The sequence below is a fragment of the Phaethon lepturus genome, unplaced genomic scaffold (genome assembly GCF_000687285.1).
Source record: "Phaethon lepturus isolate BGI_N335 unplaced genomic scaffold, ASM68728v1 scaffold32780, whole genome shotgun sequence".
NCBI lineage: Eukaryota > Metazoa > Chordata > Aves > Phaethontiformes > Phaethontidae > Phaethon > Phaethon lepturus.
Genome location: NW_010511738.1, coordinates 7,501 through 18,829, shown reverse-complemented (window position 1 = coordinate 18,829; position 11,329 = coordinate 7,501). Strand labels below are relative to the sequence as shown.

The window sequence follows — 11,329 nt, the reverse complement described above, 5'->3', positions numbered from 1 at the left end:
CTACACGATGTCAAGTAAAAAGACTAATCAAATATCTACACTTAATTGTGCACATCACATCTACTTCAGATGCAGGACAAAAATTTTCAAAAGCATGTTCTATTCCTCCTTCCAGAGGAACCTTAGACTTCAGAATTGACTTGGTTTCAGAAACAGAGCTTGAATTTTTAAAAGAATTCGACAGCAGCAATCCAGCAAGTCTCAAATATGATTATGAAAAAGGCAGCAAGCCATCAGGACTCTTTAGATGAGCGTTCAAAACCAGTGTTTACATGACTAAAGCTTGTTAACTAAGTTAATGCAAACCTGCCATTATTTTTTTGCAGGACCTTGAAACATTTTACTTGCGGTGACAAGCAATTTTCACCAGCAAGTGTTTGGTTGGTTGGTTTGTTTTAAGCTTATCCATCCTAAGAGAGTGCTGACCAGGTAGACTGTTTTACTCTTGCTTTGCAAGAACACCAATCCAGACACAACGGGAGCATCACTGAACTAACAAAGGGCTATTTCTGCTACCCCAGGACAGTTAAAAACAACAAAAGCCCCAATTTTTCAGAAGCCAGCATATTGGATCAAATACTTTTTCATATCTGTGTATTCATTAACCCTGTACAAAAGAAAGCTGATTAGCAAATGTAAATGTTCATATAAAAATAGCCAACATCTGTTTAAATTTAGAAATTTATTTCGTTTAATCCACAAGCTTTATATAGCTTTAGTTAAAAAAAAAACAAAAACAAAAAACAGTGAAAACATGACAATATCCAAAGTTCAGGTTCCTCAAACTTTCAAAGACCACATCTCTGAAAGTTGCTTATACCATCCAGAAGAACCGTAACGAGACAAGATTTATGAATGGGGCAACGACATCTCACAAACAAAATTTATGTAACTGAAGGAATTTTTTTCTGGGACTGCTGATCATGGAAACTGCCCTTTAAAAAAAGAACATAAAAATACAAATGAAATTCCAGTGTTCCAAATCAACATGTTACATCAATATAAACCCACAGTGTCCTGGTAAACAACATGCTTTCATTTATGTACCATTCTAAATTGCTATTCTTGATTCGCTTTAATGGAGACTATACAGGCAACAGTAGAAAGCGTTAAAATATATGTACTTCCTTCGTAATTCTGCAGTGGTTTTACTTCTGGGCGAGCTTACAAACCACAAAGGTTAGTAGCATAATGTAAGTGGATACAAAAGAAGTCAAATGAGACCCTCACAAATTATGCTAAAGGCTTTGTTGAATTTCAAAGAAACTAGGGAATTGACGGTCATGTTTAAAACCTTCAAAACAAATTCCTACTGCTTCTAAAAAGTCTCACTCTAAATGAAATTATGTTGACTGTCAATGAAAGAATGTCACTAGTACACTGTGGACACCTTTTGTAATGTAAATCCATGCCCTTTGTACACGGTGAACCTCAACCTAGCAATTATTACAACAAATGTTATATTCTAAAGCTCAAACACATTTAGCAATTTGAAATTGAATTCTGAGTACAAACCAAATAAAATGTACATTGTATCAAAGGATTCAGCCTAGGATGGTGGTGACACTTGCGCCTTCCTCATCGATCTCAGTGCCTTCTCTCGCAGGTGTTTTTCTAGATCATCAAGGTTGTCTTCTGGTTCACTTTCTGTCTCCTTCAAACAAAGATAAAGCATTTCTTCAAACACTGTAAGCTAAGCCAGGCTGCAGCCCTCCCAATATTGCAAATCATCAAGTAAAATCATAGGCACTAAGTACCGTTTCTGAAGACTGCTGTTTAGAACAGCAAGAGCATGGTGTACACTCATCTCCATCTATTTTCTTATACTGGGCTCTTAAAAAGTAAAACTTAGGTACCAAACTCCTACCTTTTTGGGTTCTGTCTCTGCTTCCTGGTCTTCCTGTACTGAGGTGGTATCTGCTGCAGCCACAGCAGCAGCTGCTGCAGCCGCTGCAGCCTTCTCCTTCTTATGTTTTTTGTGTTTCTTGTGCTTTTTATCCTTTTTATGCTTCTTATCCTTCTTTTTCTTCTTCTTCTTTCCACCCCCTTCTTGATCCGAATTCTGTAACAAACAATTCAACAGGTATTACACAACTCATTCCTAAGGCTTCAAAATATCTTTAAAACAAGCCCACAACCATCCTGGGAAATTTGAATGGACTGCAAAACATCTGAAACCAAATAAACTCAACACTGTCTTCAGAACTCGGGGAAAAGTCACGTTCCCAACCAACTGACAGAAGCAATGCCAGAAAGATGCTGTAACACACGGCTCACGCTGTGTCTCAAACCAGAACATAACACCACGCCAACTCCATGTGCTGATCACAGCGATGACAGGCAAGCCTCTTCATAAAAATTAATACTGCAGGTGGAGTCTAACTCCCTCAAATACTCCTCTGGCAAAGACTGGAAGTGTCCCTAGGAAACACCTTAGTTAAACAGATAAGGATGCCAGACAATCTCTTCTGTTCCTATTAGGAATAGCCTGAGTTTGCACGCAAGACTGCCAAGCATAAATAAGACCATCTCACTTTGTAGACCATGAAGGTGGACAGTCTTTTCTTCCAGAAGTTAAAATGTGTATTTAATAGCTCTTTTTTCTAGACTCAGAGATGTTAAGTTTGAAAAATTTATGTTAAAAACCTCTTAAAAACAATTTGTAACTGGGGGGTAGGGGGTGGAAATCACTCCAAGGATATTTTTTTTTTTTTAATCCATGTGAACGAGCTTAGAGCTGTTCAGCAACTAAGTCTTCAGGAAAATAACTTGCTATATAACCCAAAACAGTATAGCTTTTATTAGCAAACAAATACCCTTGCAGGTGATGGGCTCTGCGTCGGGCTTTTAGCCTTTTTTGCAGGTGACCAGTTTGCAGAAGGAGAACGAGACCGAGTAGGAGATGGAGGTCCTTGATGTTTTTTTGGTGCTGCCTCAGGTGATCCTGATGCAGACCGTGATGAAGACACCCGTCTCGCAGACCGTGGACTCGGCGTGGAAGCCCTTAAAAATAGAAGGGCCACAATTAGAGATAAGAGACAAAACAAGAAAGTAAAAATTGACAAGAGCGCCAAATGAACATATGTGCTTATAACTCAGTTAAGCTGCCACATAAAAAAATTATTAGCTACTTTGCTGGCATGTGTTACAATGGGAAAACAATCTTAATACCATTGTGGATGCGTAATGCCAAAGGATATTGCAACGTAATAGCCTGTTAAACAATACTACTATTGTTGTTCAGAAACGATTGCTCCCTTTCTTCTGATATGACTGATTTATAACCACATTAAAAGTCAACAGAATAGCAATGCTATTTTATTATCCAATGAAGAAAGGGTGCGAGACATGTTCAGCTACATTTTGTTTCTGAATTAATAAACCACCACCATACCTTTGACTATCTGCTCGTAAGAGCAGCATCACACTAAAGAAAACTGCTAACATTCTAAATGTTTTGTCTTCCATGATCTCTTATGAAATAATTTATGAGCTAATGAGGCGTTGGTTCTCTTCTGCAGTTAACTTTAAAATAAGAGAAAGTTTTGGTTGTTTGTGGTTTTTTTTTTTACACAAAGCTAGACACAAAACTTCTCTCAAACTTCTTTTCACCTGCTCGGTTGCAGTGCTTTGTTGGGCTATTAAAAGACCCCTCAAACATCTACATAAAGCCTCTTCGATGCTTCTCCCCATGTTGCACTTTATTTTAACAGATGCTTCCAATCTAATAAACTTCTGAAAATCAATGTTATGACAGTGAATGCCAAACAGAGCCACACACACTTGAGCAGGCTCAAGATATACGAGAACTATTTTAATGTGACTGCCTAGCTATTCCCACTGCATTCAAACAAAACAAACAAAAAACTCCTCACAAAACCACCACCAATAAAGATGGATATTTTTACTTTGTCTTCTTAGGTTCTGGCGTTCTCGACACCCTCCTGATGGGTCTCGTGCTTGGAGATGGAGACTGTCTTCTCTGGGGTGAAGCTGAAGCTCCCCTTCGTGGTGGCGGTGGGCTTGCAGAGGTATGAGAAGCTCTAGGCCGTGGTGAAGGTGAATGCCTTTTGTTTTGTGGTGGAGAACGTGTTTCTCGATTGGACCTACTGGGAGGAGACCCCTTCCTGTGCTTGGAAGATATCGAAGGTGAACGCCTTTTAGCAGTTGGCGAGCTCCTTTGTTTGGGTGGTGGTGAATGGGAGACTCTGCGTTTTGACTGTGGAGAAGGTGATGCCCTTCGTTTAGGTGGGGGAGGAGGAGAAGCTGTTCTTCTCTTAGGTGGTGGAGAAGGAGAATATCGCCTCTGTATCGGTGGAGAGTATCTCCGTGGAGAAGGTGAGCGTCTGCGTGGCGGTGGTGATGGAGACCTACAAGGAAAACAGATGTTCAGGTGCCACACAGGCATGTGAATTAGTTACAAGTGTTTTGCAATTCACCCAAAGAAAGGAAAAAATTCCTCTAAATTCTTTTAAACTGTATTTAATACCAAACTTCTGCAAATGATATCCAGGCCACACACCTGCCACAGAAAAAAACCCCTATATTCCCCTCAGTAAGCTATGAATCAAGGGACTGGTTTCCTTAACCATGGCATTTCTTTTTACACGTCATAGTTGGAAAGTCAACAAACCAAGAGCAACCGACTTCATGACAAAAATGCAATACGCTACCTTCGACGAGGTAATGAAGGTGACCGCCGCCGCCGAGGAGGAGGGGCAGGTGACGGAGAGCGTCGCCGCCTGGCTGGTGGGGGCGATGGACTTCTCCTCCTCCTGCTAAAGAGATAAAAGGATTCCTCAGAGAAGTTGCAAATTGAGCCATGAGATTCTTTTTTATTCTTCCGCTTTCACTATACAAAATCATCTTGTTCATACACTTAAAAATGAAACTGTTTGAACCACTGATGGAAAAAAATTAGTGTGAGACAACAAATATTTTACTGTAATTCCCAGAGCCCACTGCAGCAGTGATGAGAACTTCACATTCTGTTTAACCTGGTCTATTTGCATCTTGGAAGCCCAACTCTCTCCCATTTTCTTCTCCTGAAAGCTCATTTCTGCCATTTCCCTTGCACTGAATCTAGTGATAATCTAATGAGTCAGACCAGCTTACTGATCCACCAGGAGAATAATCCCACAAAAACATCTCTTTGTCATCATGCAGTAACAAGACTGCTAGATCCAACACAAAGGAGGAACTGGGAATGCCCAACTGTGTCAGGCAGAACAAAACTGCGTTCAGCAGCAGTCTGAAGTCAGATCAGACGAAACAGTGTGAAACTGTACTCCTGAAAAACAGCATTTACCTATGGACCTGAAATCCAAAATTAACTTATTTCTTGAAATACAGAGAAAAATCAGAGTCGTTGTTAAACAGCAGCTATCTAGATTAAAATTATTCATAAAATCAGCCATTTTCTGCTCTGCAAGGTTTACAACAGACTTCTGGGAGGGGATACTTTTATCAAACATATACTTTCTTAGACTTTTAAAGGAAAGTAATATTGGTATTTTGTACAGTAAAACATTCCCTTTTTTTAAAAGCAATAAAGATAAAATGACTGGACAAAAGAAAAATGAGAATAATGAAAAAGCAAATAAGTTCATCTACATAAGCTGAGATTTTATTTCAAATATGTTGGCTGTTGTTCTCCAAGGCAGAAAGTTACATATTTATTTTTATAAATAAGAGTTTGCTCCAAAAGACAACATTCTTTTATGATCTGAAAATAGGCAGCAAGTAAATTTAGTATATTGCAAAACAGATTAAGATGTTTGAATTCCAGTCTGTTTTACATAGAATTGTTTGACAAGATCCATAATTAGAATGATCTAGCATTTTTAGAAGTAGTCATACTTGATCTCATACACCATTATGTATGCTGCGACTATATTCTAGCCAGGTCTTAGTTACAGATGGCTCACGAGGGTCATTGTATCAGATAAATAAACCCATGAAGCACACAGCTTCCTGCATCTTCCTATATTCTGAGATCAACATAGAGCAAACAATTTCACAAATAAAAGTGTTAACAATACAGCCTACATAAGAAAAAATAAAGTAGGTGTTCACTACTAGTCTACTACTTGTCTACTACTAGTAGTCCCAAATATCTAATGAATTGAGGAATGAGACATTTAAACATTCCAATTATCTGTGACCCAGAACGTCAAGGTCTTAATTGCCTGTTGCAAGTCTACAGGAGGGTTTTTAGTCAGAATGTCAACGGCAGCAAGAATACAAAGTAATGCTCACCCCTCTTTCAAATCTGTGTATATGGAATAAGAAAACCCCGGAAGCATTTAGGTGTTTTCAGGCATCAGTAAGATGCTAATAACGTTATTAGCTGTTACAGGCTTATGTGAATTAACAAACAGTGAGCAATGAAGGAGACAGAGCAGGTGTTTTGGTTTTTTTGGTGGTGTTTTTTTGTTTGTTTGTTTTGGTTTTGTTTTTTTTTTCAGTGAAATGGTTCCAGATCCAACACATTAAGGAACACATCAGTCTGAATTTGCCTCACCTTACTACTTCGAGTGTGCAAGGACAAAGAATGGCAAGTACTTACCTATGACAAAATAAATGAGAGCCTGTCTAAATTATTTTCTATATGTAAATCCTATTTAACAGATTAATTTCTAACCAACCTTTTCATCACTGGCGATTGCCACCTCTTTTCCATCTGCATCCTGATAGCAGTGGAGGAAAAACAAAACAAAACAAATCTATCTACCATATATTTGAGGCAAAAATCAACATATTCAAATAAAGTTCAGAGTAATTCTTATCAAATGAGCGTAACAAGAATGCAACGTTGAAACAAGATTGAGCAAACTGGACATGACTAATTCTCTTAGTGTATTTGCTGACAGTTGCATAGCACGTAAGCAACAATAGCTAAAGTTAGGGGGAAAAAAAAAAAAAGGCGGCAGTTACATTCAACTTAAGAAATTACCGAGGGGAGGATTCCTTCTGTCGTTTTCGTGGAGATGGTGATGGACTGCGTGAATGTGAATGGCGTCGACGTCTACCAACTTCCCCATTCTTCACATTGGATCTTTTAGGTCTTTCCTCTTCAGATGAAGATGAAGAACCAGAATCTGTAAATGTAGAAGAATCACTCTCTGGAAAATTATTCTCATGACACTGTTAACACGGTAGTTCCTGATAGGGTTATACTGCAGTTTAAACTACTAACCTCCTCTCCCACAAAATAAGAAGCCTCTATTTAAAAGCAGTTGAAGTGATAAATAAATCCATCCAAGCTGGGTAAAAATACTTGCAGCAACCTAACTGTCCACCTAAAATTTCACTAGCTAGGTAATTTAAAAAAGTGAACTACAGTTAACCTATAGAAACATTAAGTGGAAAAAACTTATACCAAGTCCAAGTTCATTTACTGATCTCAAGCATACAAGAATCCATAATATTAGGAAATAACCTATTGCAACAACAAATTAAGTAATCCATAGCAAACAATATTTGTCTGTGTGGTGTTAAGAGTTTAGAAGTGCAGCTTCTGAAGATGTGAACCCATTAGCAAGAAATATAAAAGTTATACTTTATTCTTCATGAGCAGTTATTAAAGTAACATCATTATGAGTGGTAAATCTGTAACTAAGTTTACAATAGCACTGCAATGCACATAGCAAATAATTTTACTTGGTATTTGAATTTAATATTAACTACTTCCGGAAAAAGTAAACTACAATCCAGTTTTAGGAAATTTATCTCATCCATACCGGATGAAGACTGTTGATTTTGCCTTCTGTACTGACGCCTCTGTTGAACAGAGTCTGCTGCAGCCATTTTACCTCCTTTATCTTCTTCTGAAAAGGTACATACATAGATGGAATATTTAAACCAAAGATACAAATTCACCTTAGTCAGGCAGAAGCAAAGTCAGATTACAGTAGATCATCAAGCATACTCCCCGCCCCCCCCAAAATCTTAAGATAACATCGGGTCTGGAATGCACTTTGGCTGAGCTTTTTTCCAAGAACACTTGGATAGAAGTGTTTGAGGCAGTATAAATGATCATCTTTATACTTCTGAAAACTCCTGCTTTCAACGTCAGTCTATCAAGAGGGTCAGCACTTCATCACTGCCTTATTGTCACGCACCTTTCATTAAAAACCCAACCCAAAACCAGCATTGAAAAGAGAGCGCCATACCTGATTCAGACAGTTCTGCTTTCCTTGGTTTTGGCGCTGGCGAAGGAGATTCTCTTTTCTCAGTACTCTTACGTTTGGGTGCTAAAAGACAAAGTCAAACAACTCAGTTGCAATTCATTACATTCTTGAGTGCTTTTCTGCTCATATAAACTGTACACACCATCTTGGAGAAAACAAAAGCACAAAACAATAAAGCTGTTGGAAGACAAATTTATTTGATTACCTGATGCTCTGCCAGGCGAGACAGAGCCACGGCTTTTTCTTGCACGATTTGACTGCTGGGGTGTTGGAGACCTACGTGGTTTTGGAGGTGGACTTGCTGGTGGGGATGGTCTGTGCCTCCGCCTAGGAGGGCTTGCAGAAGGAGAGAGCCTACGTGTTTTACGAGGAGGACTGGATACAGTTCTTTTAGGTGGTTTCTTTGGTGGTGATCGGGAACGTGAGGAAGAGGAGGAAGAGCTACTGCCAGATAAGGATGCTGATGACCGTCTTCTCCTGTAAATCAAATATAACATTAGACTCTGACTAGTTAGCTTAAAAATATTTGAGCATGAACACAGAATTGCATTTGTTTGCAAGCACACATATAGAGCCACATACAACAGCGCTTCCAAAACACGGTGGACGGCCTTCAACACTTGGTTTGTAGAAGAAGAAAACAACAACCATTCCGTCACAGATATTTTTAAACTACATAGTGAGCAAAAAAATTGTTAGTGTTACCTTTGCTTGCTTTCTGTCAATCTACAGACTACAACTAAGCTTTTCTCCTGGGAGCAATTAGTTTTGTTTGGGCTCTCTAACTTCTGGATGGTTAAAGAGAATTCTCTGTGTTAGCACATGTGATTTAATGATCTTCAGAACAGATCTGTTTAAGAGCTTAGGGTGCAAGTACACTAAAAACTTTTTATACCAGGAGGTAAAAATTTCAGACAACTTAACAATTCAAAATAAATCTATCTGTTCTCATGTTTTAGTCTTTCATCTTTACTTTGTAATTTTAAAAAGGTAGGGCCTCTAGAATTCTGCGGCAAAATTTGTGGCAAGTTCTGTTGCAATTGTGTACCTGCAGAATCCACCTTTGGCTGCAGAATTCCTGAGAACCTGGAAAAAAGAAACCCTACCTTGAGTGAGATAAACATTTGCTGAAAGGGAACTCTTGTACATCTTGCAACATACACGTTTGATAGTTTTCACAGTTTTCCCAGCAACTGTGCAAAAATAACATCTTTACAGTCTCAGAAAAATAAGTCATCACCTTGTCATAGAAATCATAGAATCTTAGAATGGTTTGGCTTGAAAGGGACCTTAAAGATCACCTAGTTCCAACCCCCCTGACATGGGCAGGAACACCTTCCACGAACAACTGCTGTACACAGGAAGCATCACTTTAATTCTCTTCCTGTGAAGAGGATAAGAATCTATTCTCTTCCTATGAAGACAAATGTCTATTTTAACATTGCTATAAGTACAGATTTTCTTTGCAAGGCAACTCAAAGCTGTGCTACTCGAACAATTGCTTATGCTGTCAAAAATGTAACCTCCAACAGCAGAGAGCAGGCCTTGAAGACTTTTTTAAGTAAAAAAACATGAAGAAACATTTCCATTAAAAATTTAATTTTTATTTTATCCGATGGAAATGCAAGTCATAATTTAAAAACTCCCAACAAGTAAAATCCAGTTACCTGTGCTAATTTTTTTCCCCAGGCAGGAAAAAAAACGTATGAAGACTTAAGGAAAAAAGTTATAAAAGATGTCAGGTCAATCTACACTGGAAGCTATCCAGAGCCATCTGAAGAAGTTAAAGTTCTGAAATTGCCACTTTTCAAAAAGGTGGAATTCTCATCACTATTTCAACTCAAAAGAAATCATTTCACAGCTACTATTATGTTTCCCCAGAAGACACTTATGAAATATGACACTGCAGTTTTTATATCACTCAAATCATATACTTGACAGAAACAAGGTAAGATGAACAAGGTAATTCTGGTAACACTCATTCCTAATTCAACTAATGTTCCCTTCAACTTTCAAAGTTTAACATTTTCAGTTGTCTCAAAAAAGTGAATCTTACCGCCTCACAGGGGATCTGCTTCTTCTGTGTCTGGGTGGGGGAGGCATTCGCCTTGGAGGGCTCCTCCTCCTTGGAGATGGCCGTCGTCTCGGGCTTGGTCGCCTTCTAGGGGAGTAAGACCTGTCACAATCAAAAATTCAAATGAAAAGCAGCTATCTAATTTCCAGATTTGAGGAAGTTTAACCTCAGGGCACTGAGCGTAAAGTTGGTTTTCTCCAAGTGCATCACATTAATGTAGCATTTAGATTGTGATGCCAGATAGTATATTCAGACACAATCAAGTGCTTTGAAGTTTACCAACACCTCTCTACTAAGAAGTAAAACAATCCAAAAAAGGTTAAAAAAAATTTACATCATCTTCAGCATCAAACTGATCTCCTAAAAGAAGGCTACACAATTCCCACTATCTAACAAGTATCATACTCAGCAGTAAGTGCCCCATTCTTTCTCCAGTGTTAGTCACTGTAAGCACCTTCTCATGAACTGATAGGAAGAAAACAACTCCCGAACAGGTTTAACCATTAAATGCATCCTTCTCATTTGGCCTAAAACATCCAGAGCTCAACACCTCTCTAAAAACATCACTACTTTAACTGAGAACATTACATTGAGTGGCACCTTCAGAAAAAAAACATTCTGTTCTCAACCTTCACGATCAAGATAAATTGAAGTCCTACCTCGACCGTGATCTATGACGCCTTCTAGGCCGAGAATGAGATGGAGAACGTGATCGAGATCTTGACCTTGACTTGGACCGAGTTGGGGATCTTTGACGAGTCTTCTCTTTCTCCTTCTCTCTCTCCTTCTTTGAATTACGTTCTGGTGAGGTTTCCTTAGCCTCTGGTACAGGAGGTTCAGGTTTAGGAGCTTTTGGGATATCACTGTTAAAAATAAAGACTTAATTTATAAGCACATACAAACCATAGCCCCTGGAGTAAGATTTTTAGAAATTGCCAAGATATTTCCCTATAATGACCACGCTCCTGCCCATCCTCTGACAAGATGTTAGACATCCCGCTCCAGAACTGTGAAAAGAATTAAAACATGGTACAATAATTCAAGAAGAAAAAGAGTAATATAC

The 11,329-nt window shown here is 38.6% G+C and overlaps 1 protein-coding gene across 1 annotated transcript in view; it reads right to left on the bottom strand.

Moving 5' to 3' along the window:
* Window positions 1-663: 663 nt before the first annotated feature.
* SRRM1 (serine/arginine repetitive matrix 1) overlaps window positions 664-11,329 on the bottom strand; it is a gene marked incomplete at its 5' end in the record, with an annotated part of 15,874 nt that continues 5,208 nt past the window's right edge. The window contains 11 exons of the mRNA XM_010284945.1: window positions 664-1,654; window positions 1,868-2,062; window positions 2,817-3,003; window positions 3,909-4,370; window positions 4,674-4,778; window positions 6,956-7,100; window positions 7,743-7,829; window positions 8,175-8,255; window positions 8,398-8,669; window positions 10,249-10,353; window positions 10,926-11,129. Of these exons, the coding sequence (XP_010283247.1) occupies window positions 1,550-1,654; window positions 1,868-2,062; window positions 2,817-3,003; window positions 3,909-4,370; window positions 4,674-4,778; window positions 6,956-7,100; window positions 7,743-7,829; window positions 8,175-8,255; window positions 8,398-8,669; window positions 10,249-10,353; window positions 10,926-11,129 (1,948 nt within the window). The remainder of the gene's footprint in view (window positions 1,655-1,867; window positions 2,063-2,816; window positions 3,004-3,908; window positions 4,371-4,673; window positions 4,779-6,955; window positions 7,101-7,742; window positions 7,830-8,174; window positions 8,256-8,397; window positions 8,670-10,248; window positions 10,354-10,925; window positions 11,130-11,329) is intronic.